Source organism: Vespula vulgaris, chromosome 2, assembly GCF_905475345.1.
Source record: "Vespula vulgaris chromosome 2, iyVesVulg1.1, whole genome shotgun sequence".
NCBI lineage: Eukaryota > Metazoa > Arthropoda > Insecta > Hymenoptera > Vespidae > Vespula > Vespula vulgaris.
Window position 1 is genome coordinate 9,187,018 of NC_066587.1, and position 25,734 is coordinate 9,212,751.

Sequence of the window (25,734 nt, forward strand, 5' to 3'; positions counted from 1 at the left end):
CGAATTAGAACTGTAGAATTATTAGAAATTTATTGTATATCCAGTGTTCACATTAAATATCTTTCACGAGTGCGTTAATTAAATACGATGGTGAAAGTAAAAAATGAAAATATTGATGAGATCAAAAATTCCCATAAGAATTGTTGGTATAATCGTTGGATGAGCGAGTGTAGGCGAAAATATAGATCAATTCTTCTGCTTCATGCATCATTTCATCACCAGCATAACTTGTTTATTCGATTGGAGTCTCGCGGACGGCACGAGAAAGAGATAGCGGATAACGCCCCCGAGACGTTCATTCCCGCGCGATAAATTAATGTTGTTATGGCGTAGTCTGCGTTAGTAAACTCGGCGAGTCTATCGAGACGGAGCCGCATCTTCGTCATGTTCTCGAATAGGAAACGCGCGTCGTTAAACTGTAGTGGGAAACGAAACGGCCCAAGGAAAACGGGAAACGACAATGAAATTTCTATCAAGAATCAGCGTCGTCGTTATGAAACGAACGTACGACACGTCTCCGATCGAACTCGTGTTTACTCGCACGGATTCTTATAATCTTTCTCTCTTTTCCTCTTTCTCATTAACTACTCCAACTAATCAACTTTCTAGAACGGTCACGGTACCAGTGCGGGTCCGTGACACGGAAGAAAAGTTCCGTTCGCGATTTGGGACGGTGAAATGTACTGACAACACGCGTCTTTCGTGGACGTCCGTTCGCGAGAGAAAGAAAGAGAAAGAGAGAGAGAGGGGGGGAGAGGGAGAGATAGAGAGAGGGACGGATGGTGGGAGAACGAGAGAGAGAGAGAAAACAAAAGAAGCAATGATCGTTAGCACGATGACATCGATAGTTGATTAGAACGTTCGTCGTGAGTCTCGTGGAAAAGGTTGGAGAATACATATCGGTAAGGCATGAAAGTGGGTCAGCTCAGAGCGGGCAGCAAGAGACGGAGAGGCAAGTTCAGGGGCAAACTGCAGCACGCCGCGTCTCGAGCACAGACTCTCTTCGTGCCTTAGGTTAGGTATCTCTTTCTCTTTCTCTCTTTCTTCCTTTTCCTCTACCTATCTCATTTTTTCTCCCTCGAAAAAAAGAAAGAGAGAAAGAAAAAAAGAAAAAAGAGAGGGAGAACAAGAAAAGAGGAAAGAGGGAGAGAGAGAGAGAGAGAGAGAGAGAGAGAGAGAGAGAAGGAGATAGCCGATCTAACGGTCTACTCCGAGTTGCCTAGTTTTATTTTTTTACAGAACCCAAGCATCCATACGTTCCTCCTCATCCTCTTTTCTTATCCACCTTCCCCGATCCTCCTTCTCATGCGTGTACTCGCGTGACGTCCATAGCAAAGAAGAAAAATAGAAACAGAAAGAGAGAGCGATAGGCTTCCTTTCGTCTTCTCTTCTTCCATCATAATGGAGAGAGGAAAGAGGAGAGAGAGATGGGCCGACGTTAGCCTAGGTACACCTTTCCATCTACTTAGAAGAAAGAGAGAAGGCAGGAGAGAAGAGAGAGTAGGTGGAAAAAGTTTCATGACACCTTTTCGGTTGAACTTGGCCCAGAAAGAAGAACGCCGTGGAAAGTGCAAGTGAACTTTCCTCTCGACGTTCACCGTTCGACTCTAACGCTCGTCTATGTGGCACGCTCAGCGATCCTCGCGAGTTTCTCGAACGTCTTTTCTACAGAAGGATCGTCTCGAGACCTTTCGACCTTTGAACTTTATCGCATCGATCCTCATTTTTACATAATTTTCACTATCGATCATCGCCGCCGAGATTAAAGTTCATCGTCTTAGTGTTAATCCGTCATAATAAAATATTCATTTGAAGTGAAGCAATAGTATGACGGAAGCGCGTTCACGAGACTCGCATCAAAAAGTTAAACGAGATAGCGAGACTCGCGCGCGCAAAAAGATCGAGCGAGCGACGCGACCTCGGTGAAATCGTCGCGAAGGCCGCCGAGCGAGCGAATGTTACAGCGAGCCGATGTCAGTGCGAGTGCCAGAAGATATATTATATCGATTAGCGATAAAGCGCGCCGGAATAGACACGGGCAGACAGGTAGATCGGTGGGTTGGTCGGTAGGTGGGTGAAGTAGGTAGAAGAACGTGGGTTGTGTGCTGTGTAAAATTGTATATCCGTGTGCGTTCTCTTGCGAGATCGATCGATCGATCGATGATTTGAAAAAGAATATATGAATCGGGTATATATCAACAATTTATTCCGATCCGATTTGTTGGAACCGAGTTCTCTCTTCGAAGGTCGTTGACTGATCGAGTCGGCGAAATTCGAGGTTGGGACGACGAGCTTCCATGGAGAAATGTGTCCCTGACGAGGACATGCGATCTCGCCGTTTGCCAGGTTAGGGCGTGGTTTTCTATGCAGTTTTTGCTCGCCTAGAATGCACCAGGCGGCCTTCGCTAAGATCAGGATATTCCGCCGCTCCTACCCCGCGTTCTTCTCACTCTCTCTTACCCCGCCTACACCTAGCGGAACGTTTTCACCGTAAGAGACCTTTCGACTCTGGCAAAAATCGTTAGATCCGTTCCTCTTAACTTTCCATTATCTTTCGACGATTTCCTCCTGCGGAGATCATTTTCAAAGAGAGTATGACCGTAGGTCACGATCCGACCGCGAAATATACAAGTCACGTTCCTTGAGAGTTTTCGAATAGACCGCGTTCGTAGCTGTCGTACTTACAACATTTTTATCTTTATTTTCTCTGTGTATTTCAGAAGCCAACCAGCGACAACGTCACTGCCACTGTGGAACGCAGCCTCGAAAACACTGGTACGACCGATCATTTTGTCTACCGAGAAGAGTAGATCGACGTATTCGGGCAACGAACTATCGGCTAAGAAAAAAAGCAGAAAAATTTTTAAAAAGAGCAAGAAAATAAAAAGGAAAAGAAAAAGAAAAACGAATAAAAGAATGAAAACAAAGCTTCGCACTGCCATTTGGATGATATCGGCTACCTAGTCGTTTCTTCTCCATTCTGTTCGACAGGAGGAACACTGCTCATGCACTTATGCGCACGCTCGATCACTCATCAACGAGGAGACCATCCACGTGCTTCTAGCGAACGTGGCATTAAGGATCGACATGTGTTACTATCCTTTTTTCTCTTTCTATTAATATTATTATTATTATTTTTATTATTATTATTATTATTATTATTATTATTATTATTATTATTACTATTATTATTATTTAAATTATAGAGGATACCTCGTAGGTACCATTCGTTGTATACGTTTTACAATTAGTCGTGTTATTAGGCGAGGTCGTATCTCTTCTAGTAGATACGGAGGAGGGGAAATGCCGCGAGTTACGCGCGATGCTTTTATTAACCTGCAACCGAGAAGCTGCCGGGTGTGAAGCCTCGTCCTTAACCTTTTCCCTGCTACTTTGTTTTACAACTGTTATTGCGGTCTCTGTAGGCACCTAGTGCCGTTACTGCTGTGCTCACTTACTATTCTCTCGCTACTGGAAGGAGTAGTACGCACACCAGGAAAGACGACGACGCGATCAACAAGCAATTCGAGAAATATATGTATTTACGTACATACATACACAACGCATAGTTCATACGTGTCATGAGACATATACACACACGTGCGCAGAAACAGACACAGCTCCTCGTTACTTTTTCGATCGTGCCTCTTCCTATTTTTTTTCTTGAATAGAACTAAAGAAAAGCGAAGAGGTTCTCGATAACCTTCAGTTTTTTCTTTTTCTCTTTCTTTATCTCTTTTTGTTTTTTTCTGTTTTATACAATAATTTTTATTATTACTATTAAAAAGAAAGAATCGCTTGAGTGTTCATTGACCCGTTCGCTCGCACTCTCCCGATCGCGGAACGTACGCAAGAGAACATGCGAGATTTACACACTAGCACAAACGTGCGACTCGCACGTACACCGACGCTCATCCCTGAGAAAGAGAGAAGGAGAGAAAAAGAGTGCACGCAAGTACACACATATGGTCGCACGCATATACGTATGTATATATATATGTGTGTGCGTGTGTGTGTGTGTGTATACGTAAAGGCCGAGCGGCAGCACTTCTCGCGTCGTCAGGAAGCAGTTAACCGTGCACCCGTGCATTGTTACACATAACTTCTTTCCATCGCGTCTCGCGGTGTGTTGTAACGCGCGATCCACGCGTTTTAAAACCACGACAACCGCGTACTTTGCATTCTTCTCGCAATACGAACATCCACGCGAGTAAAAGGCCGCCGCTACTCTTTGTGTGCTACGTACGCACATTTGTGTGTGTGCACGCGCGCGCGCGCATGAGGCCCGTATGTGCTTGTACGCGCGTCTCTATTCGTTGCGGTCGCGTTCTCTGGACGATCATCTTTCTCTTTCTCTTCTCGCAATTCCTCGCGAGAACGATCTTCCACCAGTTTCTTTTCTATCTCTACATATATATATATATATATATATATATATATATATATATATATATGGATATACATGTACGTAAACAATACACACAGCGCACACTCACGAACACACACGACACACGACAATGTGTACGAGTTACCGTATTTTTTCTTATTTTAAAGGACCGATCGATAAGCTACTCCTCGAGCAAATCGTTCGTTCTATCCTATCTTCTTATCTCTTCCTATTCTCTTTTACGCCGATTTTCTCCCTAAATATTTCATTATCAGTTTACTTATTTTATCACTTATTATTATTATTATTATTATTATTATTATTATTATTATTATTTTTATTTTTATTATATTATTATATTATATCATTGCTATTTGTATTATTACATATCATCCATCAATTGTTTTGTCCTCTCTCTCTTTTAATTATTATCATGTGCTTAAGCAAATGTAGCAAAAACTTGTCGTTTGCATGATAATGGAACATAAGAGTAAAGTGCAAATTATAAAAATTTTGAACGAACGTGTGCTTCTGTGTACGTGTGTGTATAGATGCATGTGTGGCTGTTTAATTGAAAGTTATTGGAAAGAAAGAGAGGGAGAAAGATGTGTAGATTGAAATGCTACTACACACGTTTATATATATAAAAAAAAAATCTAATAAAAAGATACGTATGCATTCATGTACCTTTTACTATTTCGAGAGAGATCGATGGCAAAAGATCGCGAGAAGATCGCTAGCTGGTGACGCGAGGTCAAATCATTGTATCTATATATGTGCATATATATATATATATATATATATATATATATATATATATTTATATGTATATATGTATCTTTCTTCTTTTTTCTCTTTCTCTTTCTCTCTCTCTCTCCCTCTCTCTCTCTTGTGGAACGAAGCCGTGTTATTCGCGAAGTCTGCGAGTCTTCGAAAGTTAATTCCGCCGTGTCACGATTCTTTCGACTTTACAGCGTGACCTTTCTATCTCGACACAAACTTGCGCGTGCTCGCCGTTCGTGTGTAAGAGTTTGTTACTTGAGATTACGTTTGGAACAAGAGCCGCCAAGTCGTTGTTTCTATTATTGACTCGTCCTTTCGCAGTCGTCTTCGTCGCTGCAAGGTGTGTCTGAACGTTACCCCGAGACTGTAAAAGGACTCGCTCTTTCGTGGCTCTTCGCTTCGTTGTTCTTCTCTTCCTTTCTTTTTCGTTTCTTTCTCCTTTGGAAATCTTTCCCTAAATTATTTTTGTTCCAACGATACGAGACCTTCTAATAAAGTCATAGTCTGTTCGTTTTCCATAAATAAATGGTAAGTGCAAAGAGGCAATAAAAAAATATAAAAAAACAAAGGAAACAAATGTTTTTCCTTCCTTCTTTCCTTCCTCCTTCTCGTCAGGCCACTTCCTTTGTCTCTTCCTTCAAGGATAACGCGACGTCCTACTATTTCGTCGTCCATGAACGACTTCTCAACTTTCTACGATAGAACATTTTCAGCGAGTCGTGAGGCCGTACGTCGTTTAACGAAACGCATGGACATATTGCATGTAGTATAGAAATATGAGTAGAAAGGTTAATCTACTCGCCGCAGAAGTAACTTTGCTACTGCGACCGTTAGATCCTTGAAGATTTTACAGTTCGTTCGTTTTCTAACGGCGAACAATCTTGCTAAACAATCTCGATCGCGAACATCTTCTCTCGTTATAGTGGGCACATTATCAGATATACTTTTTAAAATTGTCGTTGGATGTGGTCGGAAGGTCAACAAGAAAACAACAGTGAGGACTCGGTAACGTTTTCGTGCATGTACGTACGAGGACAACCGGCTGTAGCATCTTCGCAAGAGAGGATGAGCTTGAGAAGCGTGAAATTTACCGAAGATCTCGAGAATAAACGCAATTTCTCCGTTAGTCAACGTTAAAATTTAACGAACTGATCAAATTTCAAGGAAGGGGATAGCGATACGCGAGCGAGAGTCCATTCCCAAGGTAGGCGAGAGAACCTCATGAGGAAAGGCTCGGGTACCAGCGAACGTCGCGCTACTAATCACGACGTATCGGCGCTGATCGGCGAATGGGCCACGTGCCACGCACTTCTCTTTTGTTTTTGCAGACCTGCAGGCATCTCTCGGCACTAGGTTACTAGGTTCTCTCTTCTCGGGTTGCTCGGCTCTCCTTCCCCTGCTGCTGCTGGTACGCTGGTACCCCCACTATCTCATCGCTCGACTCCCTACTCGTCCTCTCCTCTCCCGCTCTCTCTCTTTTCCACTCTTCTCCCTTATCTCAGATATTCCGACTTCTTCTTTCCCTCCCGTTTGTCTCTCCACCATTCTCGTGTCGTCCTTACGAGCCAAGGTGCTCGAAAGATACGATGGTCCAAGGAGAAAACACAATTATTCGTTCTTCTCGGCTCTTCGAGATGACTCTTCTTTAATCGTTTTTTCTCTTCGATGTTCTGTCTATGTGAGGGAGAAAGAAAACAACTCCGATCGAAATTATTGAAAATTACAGAAAAAAAGTTGCACGAGCCGATTTGCGTTGCGAACGACATCGGCAGGCAAAGTCGAGGACGCGTCCCTGGATTCTTGCAAGAAATCGCGATTAGTCTAGTAGAGAACTTTTTCTTTTACCTCGTGGAAAAACGGACATTTTTCTCATACATTCATCGCATTGCCGAAGTAAATTGCTGGCAAGTTTTAATGCGTTCGAACGCTATAGTCATGTAAATTTTAATATATTCAATCGTTCGCTTTCTGTTTACCGTGAAACATCAAAAAAAAAAAAATTAGAATTAATCGTTTCTTATAAGATCACTGCGATAACTCGTATACGAAAAACCGATTTGGCGATTGAGGCGAGAAGATATTTGGTCAAACGTTTGCGACGATTAATCGATGCGATGTCTCCTTCTTCACCTCTTTTTCTCTTTATTTCATTTCATTTTTCTTTTCGTTCCTCTCGAATGACGTCCTTGTTTCTCGCGTAGTAACCTTCGCGCATCGTTGGTCAGTATTTTTAGTATAATATTTCAGGTATATCCGAAATTTTTCGTGATACCGTTAAGGGTCTGCCTTAAGAAAAGACAAATCTATGTCCTCGAACACCTCAGCAAGGTGCACCGTAAACGCATAAATATGCTTCGACGACAAAAAAGGTCAGCTAAATTTGCAAACGTCGTTAAATTACGGTACGCGACCTTGCATCGTGCATTCCTTCGCGACCGTTTCCATATTGTTCTTCTTCTTCCTCTTTTTATCCTTTCTTTTGTATCTTTCTCTTATTACTTCTCTTTAATATATAACAATATCCTTAGAAGTAAAATCATTACGAATCTAGGTGCTCTTTCCTCTCTTTACTTTCACGCGTTATCCGATATAGACCACGAAATCAATGTAATCCGTCACGGTGCGGCAACTGAGTGGAATTTTACGTTCACCGTCGGAAAAAAATTTTAAGTTTATACCGTAGATGTATCTTAGATGTTTCCTCTATCTTATGTTGTGCCTTTTAACATAAAAGAATCTGCAAAGGATAAGTATGAGTAAATGGCCCTTCTTCCAATTTTTGTTTTCATCGTTTGTTAAACAATATTTTTTATCTGAAACACCATTTTGTGAAATTTCGGATTTCTACCCTTCCGTTTAAGAATAACATGGTAATAAAAACTCAAAACTTTATCTTTTTTTTAGTTACTACTTAAAATATTTAAATGAAAAAAAGGAACAATTATTACATATTAAACCTATTTCATATATTTTTTTCAGTATTGTTATTAAAGGTAGGAAAAAATAATTTATTTTTTAAGAAGGACCCATTAAAAAATCAAGAATAATACTCTATTATTTACCTATTATCGGTAAAAGTTTCAGAGAAATCAAGTTGGTGGAACATACTTAAAAAATTAAAAGACATTGAACGTTCAATATAGGTAATATAAAAAATAAATATTTATTTTTATAATTCTATAACAAAAATGGTCTAATAAAACAAATGCTGAAATAAGGATTGTTAGATATTAGAAATGGAACGATGCGTTACAGATAGAACTTTATTATGTTTCATTATAAAATACGTCCAAAACAAAAGAAAATGAAACAAAAAACCGTTGAGGCCAATCATTACAACTTCCTTCGACAATCCGTAACTGTCGGTTGGTTACCAACTATCTAATGTCCCTCCTCAACGACCGTTTTCATTTTTTTTTATAAATCCAATTTTGTTACATAATAGTTTTAACTTTGTTCAGTAAATAACTGTAATCTAAAAAAAGTTCAGTAACTATAATCTAAAATTAATCTACCTTCTAAATTGAAACTTTGTTATGTAATGGAATTTTGTTTCTATGTGATATCTATATGTTTTGTACATTTCATAGTAGAAGTTAGTTTCATATAACTTTGTAAACTGTTAGTTTTATATAACATTAGGCTTTGTTTATATAAAACCAAAATCTTGCTCTAATCGTCTAAGCCTTTTGACAAACTTCCGTGAGTACGATGTATTCCCCTTTTGTAAATAAGAGTGCTATGCATATTTGTTTTCTACTTATCGAATTAATAGAAGCGACATTAAATATCCACTGTTATACTTTCCATCTATCCAATTTTGCATCCATTTTGCATTTACGTATTCTACAAGATATTTTCTTTTCTACCATCACATTATTTTAATTTATAATGAATTATTGCCTTCAAATATCTCGATACTCTTTTCGTTTTGATCCAGCCTACATTTCCGGCATTTTTAATCTTTTTACTTAAGATTATGACATTTATAGTGATATATGGTTTTGGTACGATATACATTAATGCTCCTATTAACTTCTCATTGTTCGTCATATAGGGTCCTTCATCTTTTATCTTCTGTAGTATATCTAATGGTACGCTAGTAGCTTTACAGTCACGATCCGTATATATTAAATACCTTTCTTATATAAGATTAATATAGAAAATTTCATTTTTATTTCTTTCTATTTGTATAACAAAATATAATTTACGTTTTCGAAATTAGTTATATAAAACGTTTTATCTAATACATTTCGCATAATATCATATCTTTTTCTATATTGTCTGCAATCAAAATATTAACTTATATTATAAGTATACTTATCATTTCTAAGTGTTATATGTAAACAATCGATCCGTTTTGCTTTAATTAAATTTTGTTTTTTGTAAAAATTTGTCGTCGCAGGTTTTATTCCATCCTTTTGCCAGTTATTAGTCTATATAATTTTTAATTAAAGCTCCCTCCTTTCTTAAATTTACAAACTTTCAGTTCGTTAGCTTCATATCATGAAGTTATGAAATATATAAATGCTTTATTGTTTCATATATATTATTTCGGTTAACTTTCCTTTAAGGAATGCATTTTTTACATCATAATGCTGGACGATCGACTTAATTCTTCCAACAGTTGAAAGTATTGTAGGAACTGATTGGTTTCATGACTGTGCAAACTCTTACTTTAATCAATTTCGTATTTTTGATTATATCCTTGATTAAATGCACTTTATATATAAAAATCTTTCCTTCTGTATCTAATTTTAATTTGTAAACCCATTTATATCCAATTAGATAAGGTAAATTCGCCGAAGTCTATATTTCATTTTGTTTAAATAACGTAATTTCTTCATCTATCGCTGTTTTCCATTTATGTTTGCTTGGTCTTGATAACGCTCTCTCAATAATTTTAAATTCAGGTATGTCAACTTTAGCCAATTTTATCGTATATTCTAATCGCACGAAAGATATAGCTTTATTTATTCAATCGGATCTCCTTATTTGCTTTTTATCTTTATCTTTCTTTATACGATACTTATGTGCTTCCTTTTCTATTGCGGGATTATGCCGTATTAAAATGTCGTCTTCTATATCAGCGTTTCCCAAATAGGTTCTATGACGGAACACTTTACAAATCTTAAAATTTTAATAGAACATATCGATTATTTTATTGAATAGATACATATTAATAATAAATAAATTAAGCAAGTAAATATAAGAGTTAAGAAAACAAAACAAACATTTATTTTCAAATATTATGTAAAACGAAACATATGAAAATAGTAAAATAATATTAATTTGCATAATTTTTTACGAAATATTTATTGCCATCCGGTAAACATAGTTTGAGAAATGCTGTTTTATATTAACTTATGGTTATATATCAATCTATTCCTTTATCTAGAAACTTTTCATCTCTGCTTATCGTGATTTTGACTGCATCTTTGTCAAAAAAATCTGTATGCTTTTGTATGACGAATATTCGGCAAATAATAGTTCTTTTGTCTTATGATCTAGTTTTTTACAAAAATATGAATAGTTTTTAAATCTGATTTCTTGAAATACCATTTTTTTAATCGAAAGTCTATTCTGTAAATAATTAGTTGTTACTACAACTTTTTTACAATATTTATTATTAAAATTTGTATCTATTAACATACACCTTGTTATTTTTATTAAATATCTATTCTTTCGTTCCACAACATCGTTTCCTTACGGTGAATATGTTGTAGTATATATTAAGTTTTAATACAATTATCTTTAAGAAAGTCCCTTAATTTTTTGCTCATATAATCCTTTTCTCGATCAAATCTTATCATTTTAAGCCTTTTATTAAATTTAGTTTCTACTTGAGCTTTATTCTTTAATTTTTTCACAAATTTCAGATTTTATATTCAGCAAATATGTTCATTTATTAATTTCCCTTTTAACGTATTTAAAATTTTGTTTTGTTCTCTAATACTGTTATTAAGGTGTTATAATAAGCTACATTGTAACTTCGCTGTAAACATTTTATCATTTACTGTTTTTTTGAGAGTCGATAATTTATTTATCATATTTTACATGCAATTTATGTTTTTCATATCACCGTTCTTCGATAATTTACGGCTACATATTTTCTTTAAAAGAAATTCCTTATTTGTCAGCGATGTCTTTTGATAATAAATCTTTAAAATTTCTTATGCATCCTTAGCAGTTTCAACATTCCGGATATGAATGAGCTGATTATCCTCAACGAGAAGTCCGATCGTCGCTGTAGCCTTTCTATCATTCCTTGATCATGGTTTATTCTATCTTGTACCGGCCTAATCTTATCTACCTAAGACTTTTCATAAACCTTATTTTATTAATAGCAATTGTACCTTTTATTACCAAACCTGATAATTTTTATTATTTTATTTCGCTATTTTTATGTACCTATTATCAATTTTATTTTCTTTATTTTCTTTACTTTCTTAAAATGTTCATTACCTATAGTTTAATCTGTTAAATATAAAAAAAAAGAAATGATGCGTTACAACTTTATTATATCTTATAACAGAATACGTTCAAAACAAAAAATAATGATACCTTGTTCACGTGTAGCTATAATTATTCATTATTTATCATTGTCATTATAAATAAAAAATTATTAAATCATCTGAAATATTGATTATTTAATTCACTTATTTAATTCAATTGATACAACGGCGGAAATAGTCGATAAAAATTAGTTTATTAACTTTAGTTTAATTTAAGCTCATAACATCATAACGAGATAATTAAAGAATATTATTTTTATATTATTTTTATATTATCTTGTTTTGTTTACAATTTTTACTTACTCATTTATTTTGTTAAGCCAATTTCTTGTTTCTTTTTGTGAAATTATAAAAATAAATTTTTATTATCTATAGATATATTGAATTTTTTATTGTTTTTTAATTTTTTAACTTTTGTTCCACAAAGCCGGTTTTTCTGAAACTTTTATGCATGACAGATAAATAATGCAGTATTATTTTTTATTCTTTTAGAGGGGTCTCACTCAAATGGTTGTTTGTCAAAGCTATCCTGAAAATATAAATTCTTTTTTTCTTCTCTTTGATTATTGATTTATAATTCTGAAAAAATATGAAATAAAGTTAATATGTGACTACATTTCCTTTCTTTTTCATTTAAATATCTTAAATAGTAATCGAAAAAATCTAAGATTTAAAGCTTTCATTTCTAATATTATTCTTGAACAAGGAAGTAGAGATTCGAAATTTCTCAAATGGTGTTTTAGGCAAAAAAAAAGTTGTTTAGCAAAACAATAATTACTAAAATTACAGACACAAGAGTCACTTTTTCATACTCACCCTGTTAGACTCTTTCTTTGAGAAAGAAAGAGAATCTATAAAAGATAAATACATTGTTCCGAAATTGGACAATTTGTTCTCGTTCAAAAATATTATTATATCTCTTTTAGTTGTACGTTCTAATCAAGCAAATTTTTGATAGAACAATAGGAAATTTGATAGTCTTAGCTTTATTTTTGCTGAATATCATACGATAGCACGATCAATCAATTCAACAAAAGATAAACAAAGCACATTTTATAGAATATCGTATGTTTATCGTCGTGTTGGTTGATCACACGATTTTATCGTCGTATGACATCCAGCAAAGAAGAACATTATACTGCAATAAGTTAATGCATGTATTTCGTTGGAGGAGAAAGTAAGAAGATAAATGAAAAGGAATAAAAAAATGAAAATTGACCATTTACATTCAAAATTAGCCGTGAACCGTCACAATGGTTAAATTGCTCCGCAATATAATGACTTTATAGAGAATTTTTTGAATCCGCTATCTGTTATATACTTCTTAAAATTTGCTCATCATGGTTGACCGAAATACGGCTTGACCAAATAACACAATTAATTTTTTATTAGCATTCTCGAGATCACGATCATAAATTATCCTAAAAAATTGTGGGTCATATATCAGGAATTTTTGAAATATAAATATGCTTTATGACAGTCGATCTTTACGAGCGTCCTCGTTACATCCATTAGTACGAATCCGTTTATAGAAATCCGTTTGTTATTAGCAGATTTTTTTGATAACTAACGAAGAAAATAAATTACTTGAAAAGAATATGTGAATGCTAATCATTCCCACCTCTCTCCGCAGATAACTCGTATAGCGGTATCGTTTAGAAAAGGTTCGATTTCGATGGTCGGTTTAACGTAATTCCGTAAGGCCCGACCCACTTCTTCTGGGGACTATGAGAACGAAAAGAACCGAAGACGTTTGTTGGGAACGGCGGTCCCCGAAACGCGGAAGCAGCGCGTAGATTACATGGACTACAGTTAGATGAAGATGAGGGTCTTCAGGAAGCGCTAGGAAAAGAAGAGGAAGAAGAAAAAGAAAGAAAGAAAGAAAGAAAGAAGGAAAAAAAGAAGTTCCACCACCAGCAGAAGCAACGGACACGATCTTAAGGGCAGCTTGCGAACGAACTTGGTTGACCTAACGGTATTCCTCTAACCGCCCTTGCTTAGTGCAGAGGATTAAAAAAAGCGAATGAAAAAAAAATTGGAGGGTACCCTCAACCCTTCCGCATACCACAGGCATATACACCATTCGGTGGAAAGTACCTTTCTCGACCGATTTTACCTATCCATCGTGAAGAACCTTTTTCTCCAATTATCTTCACCTTTTCCAGCTGCTTGGAAATTCGCCAGCTGTCTTGGACCCGCTTCCGGCTCTCGGAAACGATTTCTTTAATGGTACGATTATTTTATTGTTACGTCATATGTATCTTCTATACGTATACAGCTCATGCGAAGAGCAACCCTATATTTTTAAGCTTTTAACAAACAGGAAAAGTTGTCGCTTTGTATAATTATAACTATTTCGTGTTAAGACGTTCCAAGTCGCTTAGAATCGCGGCGAAGAAAGGAAAGGCGACTTTCAAGGATGGATGTAACTACTCTCTCCGAGATTATCCCAAGGTGTCCTTTTACACAGTGTGTACGTATCTTAACCAAAGTGTCGTCGACGAGTCAAGGAGTAGGGCCGAACGCCACGACGATTCGTTTGTCTTTTCCTTGGTGAGAGCATCTTCCATATCACTTTCGGTTTTAAGGAAGTCTCCCGAGGCGTCCGCGTAGGAATGCATAAAATCCGTGACGACACCACGAAGGAATCTCCTTTCGAATCCTCGAGGAGCGAGGACGTTGAAGGCTCAAAGGCTTGCTGCTCGCACTGTAGTTGTCCGTTCTATCCAACGACACGATAAGATCGTCTTCCTTCGCTATAGAAATGAACGCGTAAAGTATTTAAAAGCTCGGAGAATCTATTCTATCGGTCCAAAAAAGTTTTAAGTGTACCTTATTTTATCTAGTTTCTATTGTTTTGGATTGTTCAAGGAGTTCGAAAACAATCGGTAAATCTCAGCTACGTTTCATACTTTGTCCAGGTATCTGTTATCAGGGTGTTATATCTCTAATAATCTTCATTATTTTTTGATACTAGCTCTTTTCAATTATATCTTTTTTTTTTTATTAATGAAACCTCGTTCCAGTACCATAAAATTTGTTTGTTTCTCTCTTTCTTCTATCTTCTAGTTCAACGAAGGAAGAATGCATCGTAAGACGCCGATTGGAGTCTCGCGAGCGAGGAGCTCACTGACCCTTGAAAACATGTGGATAAGGAGAGGATTCCTCCGATGTTCTAAGCACTTCGTGCTCGGCCGATGCCCGAGAGAAACGGCGGAAGTTAACGAAGGAGATAGTAAAAAATCGTATCGATGATGGCCTAACTATAATTTCCATGCTTACTGTGTTTTACGATTCAATTTTTCAATGTTTTTCAACGAAGACGTTCGCAAAAAGTTTCGTCCCGATCAATCGCACTGATTGGCGACTCCTCGTCGCGTTATTGGTGGTCTCGAATCATCACGGAGAAAAGAGGACCGTCCGAAATATACGGATTTCATTAGCAAACACGAGTTCCATTGATCGGCGTCGTAAATATGGCGTCCTACTGTAATCGGCCGTGTCGCCGTGTGGTGTCTCGACGTTTCCGATTAGAGCAGCCCACCAAAGAAACCAGAAGAATTCGTTAATGGCGCTCGATCCTCGCTTTTCGTCCCTTTTTTTCTTCCTTTCTTTCTTTCTACTTCTCAATATAGTATCGTCATTTAAGTTTAATCCTTCAAATACGGCATTCGTATTTATCTCTTAATCTACACAAATTAATATTTTATTTATGCAGAATTTATCTACTTTACTAAATTTTTGTAATAAATTGTCTAATAGTGGTTTTCTTAGTAACGTGTTACATAAAAAGCACTCCCTTTTTTTTTAGTTCATATAAATACAAGTCAATCTAAAACAGACGGGTCTTAAGAGGGACACCCAACGAAGATTGTTAACCAATAACCGTAGTGAAATAAATTCATGTCTTTTCACGATTGATGGGAGCCTTTGATACGAATCACTTTTCTCGGTGAAAGACAATGGTTAGACTCGTTTTCGAATTCGTGCCGGCACTCGTGAAGGGCGTCGAACCGATCTGTATGAGATAAAGGCCACCGATGATCGCCCTTTCGAAGAAATACCACGTGCTTTTCTCTCCCCTAGTCGCAAATTTGTAAAAAGCCGAGGGAACGTGACTTCTTTACTACTTTACGAGCAACCCTTCGCGTCGAGGATCGCGGTAAAATCTCGAAGCGTCGGTGCGAGGAGAATGGAGTCGTTAACGCCTGCCAAACAGAAGTGTTTTTGCACTTGTACTCATACGGACCCTTTACCTGTGACTTTCGAAGGCGGCAGTCTTTTCTCTTTTTTTCTCTCTTCTTTCTCGTTTTTTTTTCTTTCCTTTTTTGGAGTCTCTTGCTTTCTTTACTTTCTTTTCTCGCATTCTCTAAAGGCACCTTTTCTTTTTCCCCATTCTCTTGGAAAGAGTCCTTATCGATCTATCGGATCTTTGACACGAGAATATAATTTAACATAAAGAAATGGTACTTGATTCTTGGCACACCTGTTGTGCGGGTTATAGATTAGAATTTTTGCCGCCTTTGGGACGTCACCATGATGAGAGATAATCTCGTTGGTTTTTGTTATATTCCTCTAGTCGAGTCGTTAATTTCTTATTTAATATTTAAAGGTTACGGATTAAATAATTGCAATTGTTAAGACTCGAAGTACGATACGAGATTTTGATTATCGACATTTCATCGTCCACCGTCGATTCCTTTCTCCGGGATGTTAGTTAGAAATGTTAACTGATGGCCGCAAGGGAGTAACGTAAATGATCGTCCCGCGATCCTCAGCAGAGAAGAAGACAAGACGAAGAGAAAAAGAAACGGGATATGCAGCTGATCGAAAAAGCAAGAAAAAGAGAATTAAATGTCATAGCGTATCGCGATCGAAGCGGTCAGTCGCTTACAATAAAGTAGCCACGCGGTTCGGTCGAAGTAGTTCTATGATTATGGTAATTACGATGTACGCTCTCTATACGTGCGACTTAAAGACGGATTTTTATACACATTATTAGATATTCGATTGCATCGAGTCGCTAGCGTGGGCGTTGATACACGAACAATGTTTATTTTATAAAATAAACCACCTAGAAGAGACGAAGAGGAAGAACATTGATATTACGTAAGCACCACAAACCACACGGCGTGTGTTACAGACGACGCGGTTCTTCCTTCGAGCATACGAGTAAAGAAGGACTACTTTTATGAACGAAAATAAAAGAAATCAAATCATTTCTGTAAAATTCTTTAACCTGTTAAACAGGTTAAACCGACGTCTAAGATGAGTTAATTCATTACGAAAATTCACGTGATAAAAGAATAAATAAATCATATATTTCTCACTCCTATTAAGAAAACTAATTTATTTACAGCCTCCTATCTTCATCCATAGATAATATTTATTTCATTTTTAATGAAAATAAATTTCATAAAAATATTTTCACTAATAAACAATCTTCTCTATTTAACTAGTAATCTTAATATTAAGAATAGATAAATATTCGAAACAAAGATTAGAAATCATACTTAGTAATATAATTCAAATACAATCGCATTCTCAAATCAAGATCTTTTTCCTATAAATTAATTGATAAAAATAGCCAGAAGATTATATTGGAACGAAATCAAGAATATGCTAAATAGTAATTGAAATGAAGATATAGTAGTTGAAAAGTTCATAATAAAAGCGTATAGCATATATATACATAAAATAATAAAAGTGTTCGGCGTTGAACAGTTTTTTGCCCAAAAGATGTAGTAGTCTATAATCTGTATCAGAGGTGGGCAACTTTTTCTCTGCCGTGGGTCACACGATCTTCAACATCAATCAATCCGTTCTGTCAATATCTAAGTTCATTAGTCATCCTTCTACGTTTAAAAACAAAATCTATGAAGCTGTGTGCAGCTTACGAGATATTTTTACACTTTATCTACTGTAGAATAGGAATAATTAGAATATAGATATTATATATTGGTTTAGCGAAAATAATTATTATAATTATTGATGATAGTAAGAAAAATATAGCATAACATATTTTTACTTTCGAAATATTATCATTTAAAAATTTTAAATACCAATTCTTTTTAATTCTAATGCAGACGAGAAATAAGTTATGCACCAAATTAAATGTCATCAAATGTACGATGCATTACTGCAAACGAGCAATGCAGATGTGCGTTGTGTTTACGTATTATTCTTTCGAAAATTATTTAATGAAATAAATATAAATCTTTCAGATGTTTAGATCATTTTTATCAAAATTATTCGATAATTTTCGACAAATATTCGTTCAGGATGCTTTCTTTTTTATTTTTGTCATCATAATCTTTGCTCGTAACATTTCAAATTTTGTCACATTTTTTAATTTCTTCAATTAGAAGTTCGATAGCATATTGCGTGTATATAGCGTCGCACTCTTATATGCATTGCTACGTTCAAAATATACGTGCGTTGCAACGCACGTTTGACCAACCGGACGTTACCGTGTGTTACCACACGTTTGCATCGGCCATTAATATATAAATGTCAATAACGATACGAAACTAATATAAAAAAAAAGAATAAAATATAGAAACAAAAGGTGTGCAGCTTACGAGACATGGCGATATCAAATAGAGGAGATTATTTTCTCTGATTTTACCAAAGCATACAAAATAAAAGCGTGAACTGTACAAGGCCCGCGGGCCGTCAGTTGCCCACCTATGATCTATATGAACGAGGAAGAGCTGCGTGAGTACGTGATATGTATAAAAAAAATGGAGGCGTAGCATACGGAAAGGGGAGCACGAAGACTGGATTCTGGTTCATGAAGAACTTTCTTTTTCCATCCCCGGTAGAGAGAAGTGCTTCCGGTTGTGTAACAGGCACCTACACTCACCGTGCCGTACGTTGCATCCCCAGACAGTTGCCCTCTCTATGCTCCTTTTTCTCTTCCTCTTCCTGTCTCTTTCTTTCTTTCTTTCTTTATTTCTTTCTCATTTTCTCGATCAGAACCAGGCGTACGCTCTATACGAATATACGCCCACAAAGGATCTCCAGTTTTCGAGCAACTTTTTTTAATGGGTCCCGAATGAGAGAAAGAAGAAAAAAAAACGAACGCTGCAGCTTGGATCGACAAACGTGTAAAACTTTTTTTTCCTTTCTACTTTTGGGTATATCCTGAAGAATATATAAAGAGTACAGGAAATGTTGCATCCTGGAGAATCGATCGATCGATAAATCGAACGCATGTTCGTAATTACGCGGTCGTGAAATACGCTAATTATCTTAAGTGGAATATCGTTCGTTTCTCATTGAAAATAATTGATAGAATATAGAAACGAACTTGGGTTTTTATATTAATAATTCATTGATGATCGTTATGAATAAATAAAGGTGGAAGGCAATTGAGTTGTTTCTCAAATCTGGGATCTCCGTCGAAAAAGGATGAACGACGATGAACTCAAAGAAAATGCAAGAAGGAACGAAGAGGGTATAAATATAACGCAAGACGTTGCTCGTACGTACTACATATGTATGTATCTACTATGCGCGAAGTGAATGCCATCGTTAAAGCGTACATTGCGTCACACGCAAAGGTCTGCTTTTCTTCATTCGAGGTGCGTGACTGGCGCGACTATAAATTTTTGTCTAAAAGTGGAACGTTTACGGTAACTGACAAATTATAAGGTATCGTTGATTATCGTTTACCGAACTATAATCGATACCTTATCAACGTTATCTTATGCAATTGGTTTATATAATGTAAGTCATAAACGTTTCAACATTATTTCCTGCTAGTTCTTCACTGATTAAAATCTTTAAGAAAGAGCAATATAGATTTTCTCAAATCGAATATATTTTCTCTCGAGCGAATAACGAAAGTTTCTTTTCTTCGAAAGGTCCGAATGACTTCTTGCTTCCTTTTCAAACAACATAATTCGCAAATCTTTTCACGGTTTGTAAGAAACGTCAAGTGGCTGCACAATGACGAAACTACTTCGAGATGGACTGGTAGTTCGTTCTCTATCTCTCTTACTTATTCTTTCTATCTCCCTCCTCAGAAAGGTCGATATCCTTAGAGTAGAAGATCCTGTGGTCAAGCGGTTAAAGGGACGAGGGCTCCAAAGCGGATTATGTCGATTTTCTTGTGGGGCATTGGAGCTTGTACCATTCATGCAGCAACTCTTTCGACGAAACCTTTTCGATTATTGTGTATCTCTAGGAGCTCTTTCGAATTACTTGGATTATCTTGCAAATCAATTTTATTGTGTTTAGTGATCATTGTGTGTGTGTTTTTTTCTTAATTTGTAATATAAAATCTAGTTTTTAATTTGTAATATGAAGTTTTTAATGTAAAATAAAAGTCAGAAGAAAAAGTATTGTCCTAAAAGCGAAATAAAATTTAAGACTTAAGCATTATGATAATGAATCACCATTTTTTCAAAAACCAAAAAATGAATTATTTGTTTTAATTGAATTAGATAACAAATGGAGAAAATTTCGAGCTCGTTATAAAAATAAACGCCGACATATGAAAACGGCGTTATATATGAAAATATTATATAATATTTCATTAAATTGTATTATTTCTGTTAATCGAGACTACCGGAATGCAGCGCTAAAGATTATAGAATTAATGATTCAATTAATAAATTCAGTTATCGATACGACTTTTCTTAGAAAATGTTTGCTGATCTACGACATATGACAAATTATTTTACTTTGTTATTAAATGAATAATTTCAGTTTTAGAAAATACACGGATATTTTCTTATACCGAACACGACATCTACAGCAATTTGATTCTCATCACCGACCGTCAACAATGTAGCTTTCATCGATTATTAAACATATTTTGCAATTATATTATTTAAAAGTATAAGAAAAAAAGCGTAAATTAAACTAAAAAATAACAAAAAAAGCTATTCTATTTAATCTTCGAAACTATTTACTCTTTTATCAATCATGTATCGTTTCCTACGTTGCCGACCAACCATAAAATACAGATATTATCAAAACAATAAGTACAATCATGCTAGTATGTCGTATGATGCTAAAAACAATAAACAAATTTGCATAATTATTTAATACAATTATAATAAAATATTTTTATTACAATATTTCATTATAGTAATGATAATTTATTATGATAAAGAGAATATTTCCTTCTTAGGTAATAAATTTGAATAGAAAAAATTTGTATTCTGAATATAAAAAGAAATTATAAATTTTATCATTTGTTGCCATCATTTTTGCCATACAAATGTGACCTATATGCACATAAAGCATATGCTGTGTTTAATTAATAATGGATATAGTTTCGAATTTCTTCACGTCTTGAATATTCATGAAATGATGATAACCCGTTTTACTGATTGTATATATGGTAACATTCAGCCAGGTGTTCTATATTCATAAAAATAGAACGTTAATGATTAAAAAATTAATACCACAATATTTACAGGAAAAATGCTTTTATTAACAAATGTGAAAGTAATAATAAATTATCATGTCTTACGCGAAGAACAATAAATATAAATCGTGGGATCGTACAAAAGGAATTAACCGTCTAACATAAAATGGTAACATATCTCGTACTCGCTGATATTCACTCGATGATCCATCGACATTTTCGACAGGAAAGATCAAAAACTTCGATCGGCTATTTTGCTGATCGGATCTAATACATCGAAGTACGTCCAATGTGATGATCGATGATATTCTTCGAGGACATACGAGAAATATTAGTCGATGAGAGGGAAGGAAGTGGAGGTGAGAGCTCATCGAAAGCTGTATTTTGCTTCGATTCGCGTGTCAATTCAGTGTTATTAGCTTCTTTGGTCTAGACGAACGATCGAGACTGGCATTGACGAATGGATCACTTAGCCTTCTTCGTCTAGTAGTTCGATGAGCTGCCTGAAGATGAAGACGACGAAGACGAAGAGGATGAAGAAGAACCAAGCGAACTATACGAGCTTGAACCACTGCTGGGTGAATAATAGCTATATGCTAAATTCTGAGACTCCACTCCATTGGTCGGCGTCCAAACGCGGGAATACGGGCCGGTTCCGTCCCATGTGTTAGCCGGATCGTAGCTCGACGTGGTCGAGGGCATAGGTGGAGCTCCGTATGCGGGAGAAGCCGGTTCCATTGACATACCTAGAGCATTGAAACATATAAATTATTTAGATTACATCCTTCACAAAATTTAACTTTTAATAATATTAATTTCATAAATTCGTAGAATGTTTATTCACGTACCCATAGGCATCATCATGCCACCCTTCTTTAAGAATTGTACGGCAAGGAATCCAACGACCACTAAGATAGCGAGTTTCGAGAGAATTAGAGCTTTCAAAGCTTTCAATCCAATGATAGCCACGAAGATCGGCATAAGTGCTTTTAGTTTCAGCTTCAACAGGAGCAAAAAGGGAAGTAGCAACTTTTTCTTAAGTAATCCACGAGCCTGATTGGTAACAACATCGTTGCCTTTAAATTCAATATCAAGATCAGCCAAGCTTCTACTCGGTCTATATTTTAAACTGGCATCGGTGAAGGGTAAGTCCAAGCCATAATCAAAACTCTTGAGATACTTGAAGGTTCTCGCTACGATGGCTTCATCGACGGTATCGAGAGACCTGGCTTCGGTAATGGTACCCAACTTTTCATCTAGGTATCCAAGGACCTCGTGTTTGAGGCAGCTGGACCAGGAATCCGCGGAGATGCAGTGGTTCAGAGAATTCGTTAGGAAGTCCTGACTGGCTATCGTGGATCCTGCCAGTAACAAAATCGATAATATCGCTATCATGATCGTTCTTTCTTTATGTCTCTGTTTTGTTCACACACTCGCTAAGTCACTTTCGACGTTATTTGTTTCCACTTTATGATAAAAAGGAAAACAAGGAATGGAAGACGATATGTATAAAGATCGATCGTCGACTCGTGCGTACGAACGATCGGCGATCGAACTGCGACTGACGGAGGAGTGGCCCGCCCCTTTTATTTAATTTGCCCCCCGCAAATCTATGTTATTCGGTCGCACATGCCAAGAATCAACGATCGAAGGAAAATTATTCAAATTTCACTGGCATAGACCAGCAGTCCCTATACGTACACGAACTCGCCTACGTTTGTCCAATTGTCTTCGTCTTCGTCGTCGTCGTTGTTTGTCGCTTCGTTGTTTCTCGCGCGCAACGTCGCGTACATCGTACACGATGGCATGCGATACGTACCAGGCGATACACGGGAAACGGAACTTGCCCCTCATCTCTCTCTCTCTCTCTCTCTCTCTTTCTCTTTCTCTTTCTCTTTCTCTCTTTCTCTCTAAGTCTTTTCTTTCATAGTTGCTCTTACTTGGACTCGTTGTACCGACTGACCATAAGCTTCTACGATTACGACGCAAGTCCGGTTTCTTTTTCAGCCATTTCTTCTAAATCCTTCAAAAAAAGTTTTTCTACTTTCGCGTCCTATCCTACTGGAATGGCTTCTCTGCCGATTCGCTCGCGTTTTTGTTCGTGTTTTAACGTATGAGCAAGCACTACGAATTTCATTAGTTCGCTGAATGACTAAGAGAAGTTTATTCGAGAATTCATTGCGTCAAGTGGCATGAATGATCATTCATCGGCTTGAATTTTTCATTCAATAGTAACTCTTTTGAGACAATGATACGAACATGCTTTGTCTGTTTTCGTTTGATAAATTATACGTTCTCGTTCCGTCCAATGCATTTACTATTATAATACTTTCTATTCGTCGACGTAGGTTTACCTATTTTTCGTTTGATTGTAAATTTGTTTTTATGACACAGTATCTTGTCCATTGTCATTTTTCGTGGACACAGCAGAGAAAGTGAAGTATGTTGGAAAGTGTCTTTGTAATGTGTGGACAACTTTCTCATGCAAATCTAGTTCAAACACATATTTCTTTATCACATTTTGTATCATTTTATATTCAAGTATTACAGCATTTGCAATATTTAAGTATTTTTATTATTATTTATATAATTTATTACAGTATTTAAGTATTTACATTTAGTATCATTTTACATTACTTTATAAAAAGAATACAAAAAATATCAGAAACCTTCCTAGAATCTATACAGATCATATTTCGGTAGGTATGAACATTATTTCACAAAGTATTACAGTTCATTACATAGAAAATATATTTGATAGCATCATTTACATAGTTTATAAAATATTTATATCATTAAAGTAGCCTCACTCCATGAGTACATTCTATATATTTTAATATAAAAACGTTGAGAGATTTAATGATTTAAATATATTAATCGTATCGTTAATTAATATTATTCATATCCGTATGCCTGCTTAATATATTATGGTAATAAATTAAAGCAATAAAAAAAACTTGAAAAGTATTAAAAAGCCCGTATTTTAATCAAGGTGTTTTATAAAAATTTTTAATATGTATATTACGTGACAAGAATTCCGACACATCAAATACCGTTAAATTAATTAACATTAGATTAATATACTCATTAAGGTAGTAAGTAATATCAACACTTGTTGAATAACTTATAAAATTATTTCCAATTGAACGAAAGAATAAGAATGATATACGAATAGTTATTATTTTATATAATACTTTTTATTTCATTTAATAAATTTTGTATATAGCATTCATAAAAGAAGGTAGATCAAAATATTAGAAATAACGTAAGGTGAATTGCGATAATAATAATAATTTATTTATAAATAAAACATAGAAATAGGAAGGTAGCTATTTTACAAAAGTCGAGATGTCAGATTTTTTTCTTATAATTTCTTTTACGATTGTGCGTATCCCGAATAGGCGAGATTTTGAGCAAATTGCGAGGTAGCGTCCTGTTCTTGATCCTGGAAAGATCTGTATTGCGTCTGATATTCCCAAGGACCGTGCGCGGAGATCGGTGCTGCGTGACCTTCGGCTGCGATCTTTTTGCAAAGTTGGAAGATCGCCATGCCGACGGAGACGATGAAACTGAAGAACGAGAGTTGAAGAGCGTTCCACGCTTTAAGTCCGAGAACTCCGATGGCGAGAGGGATGAGAGTCATGGCCTTCAATAGGACGAACACGAGAATCGGGATGACAACTTTCTTCAGCTTCGATTTGCGAGCTTCTTCGGCAGCACGACCCTGACCGAACTGGACGTCGAAAGTAATCCTGTCATCTTCGATGTTTCGCGAGCTAACTTTAACGGTCGAGTCAAGGGGTAGCTTGAAGGTTACGTCGTGAGTAGTTAAATAGGATTGGACGTTGTCGAGGAAGGATCCTTCGCCGCGAGCAGATACTTCTTCGACGGGATACGAGTTACGAGTTACCTCCACAGACTCGGATACCTGCGTGAAAAAAAAAAAAATAGAAAAAGAATCAAATTAAAGGTATAAATTAATCGATGGATTATCGAAAAGAACGAAGTTTTGCTTTACCTTGAAGTTATCCTTGCGGAAGAGTTGATCTAGAAGGTTGAGAACCTTGAACTTCATGCAGGATACCTCGTCGTTTTTCTGTGCACATTCATTCTTGGTTTGATCGACCATCTGGTCCAAATTGGTACCCTTCCAGAGTTCATTTTTCGCTGGCTGAGCCACGGCCAATGCGATGAACGAACATAGGACGAAGAACTTCATGATGACGGAAGGGATCGTTGTTTCTTCCTGTCTCGTATATATCCCAAGGAAGAAGATAATAAAATGGCTCGCGTTCGTTCTCGTCCTCGAACTGTCCAAGGAAGACGTTGATACCACGACTGATGCCAATGGGTTGGGCATGTCGCTATTTATACGAAGGCCTATCGTCGAATCGTAACATCGACAAGTCCAGGATGCACGGTGCGTACGTACGCTCACGAACCCCCTACCAATCCACCGGCATGACCACGAATTTTCTTTTCGTTCAGTATGGTCTTCGATTATCGAGGCCTCGGCTTCAATCGTGACTAGCATTAATAATTACCGAGGATTCTCCTCTCTATGGACTTTGTCGATAATATAACGATATACGAACGATCGAAGAACTTGCCGATATAAAGTCGTCTGGCCAATGGGTCAGGCCCATTTTTTGTACACGAAACACGCC

General features: G+C 36.3%; 2 protein-coding genes and 1 long non-coding RNA gene across 3 annotated transcripts; 1 reads left to right on the plus strand and 2 right to left on the minus strand.

Annotated features, from left to right (window-relative positions):
* The first annotated feature begins 1,957 nt into the window (after positions 1 to 1,957).
* LOC127061756 (uncharacterized) lies at positions 1,958 to 5,069 on the plus strand. The gene is made up of 2 exons (XR_007780945.1): positions 1,958 to 2,346; positions 2,721 to 5,069. It is a non-coding gene; the product is annotated as an uncharacterized LOC127061756 (long non-coding RNA).
* Positions 5,070 to 21,205: 16,136 nt separating this feature from the next.
* On the minus strand, positions 21,206 to 22,462 carry LOC127061748 (uncharacterized). Its single transcript, XM_050989057.1, has 2 exons — positions 21,916 to 22,462; positions 21,206 to 21,813 (listed from the first exon to the last, which is right to left on the minus strand). Exons 1-2 carry the CDS (start codon positions 22,460 to 22,462, stop codon positions 21,551 to 21,553), a joined length of 810 nt encoding a protein of 269 aa, XP_050845014.1. The 3' UTR covers positions 21,206 to 21,550.
* Positions 22,463 to 24,338: 1,876 nt separating this feature from the next.
* Positions 24,339 to 25,389, minus strand: LOC127061753 (uncharacterized). The gene is made up of 2 exons (XM_050989061.1): positions 25,086 to 25,389; positions 24,339 to 24,995 (listed from the first exon to the last, which is right to left on the minus strand). Exons 1-2 carry the CDS (start codon positions 25,284 to 25,286, stop codon positions 24,444 to 24,446), a joined length of 753 nt encoding a protein of 250 aa, XP_050845018.1. The 5' UTR covers positions 25,287 to 25,389; the 3' UTR covers positions 24,339 to 24,443.
* Between the last annotated feature and the right edge of the window lie 345 nt (positions 25,390 to 25,734).

What these genes read in the sequence shown, in the direction of transcription:
- LOC127061748 (XM_050989057.1), bottom strand. Translation starts at nt 22,462, where the DNA reads ATGATAGCGATATTATCGATTTTGTTACTGGCAGGATCCACGATAGCC. An exon ending in TGGCATGATGATGCCTATGG is followed by an intron (nt 21,814 to 21,915) that starts GTACGTGAATAA and finishes TCAATGCTCTAG; the next exon opens with GTATGTCAATGGAACCGGCT.
- LOC127061753 (XM_050989061.1), bottom strand. Translation starts at nt 25,286, where the DNA reads ATGAAGTTCTTCGTCCTATGTTCGTTCATCGCATTGGCCGTGGCTCAG. An exon ending in TCCGCAAGGATAACTTCAAG is followed by an intron (nt 24,996 to 25,085) that starts GTAAAGCAAAAC and finishes TTTTTCACGCAG; the next exon opens with GTATCCGAGTCTGTGGAGGT.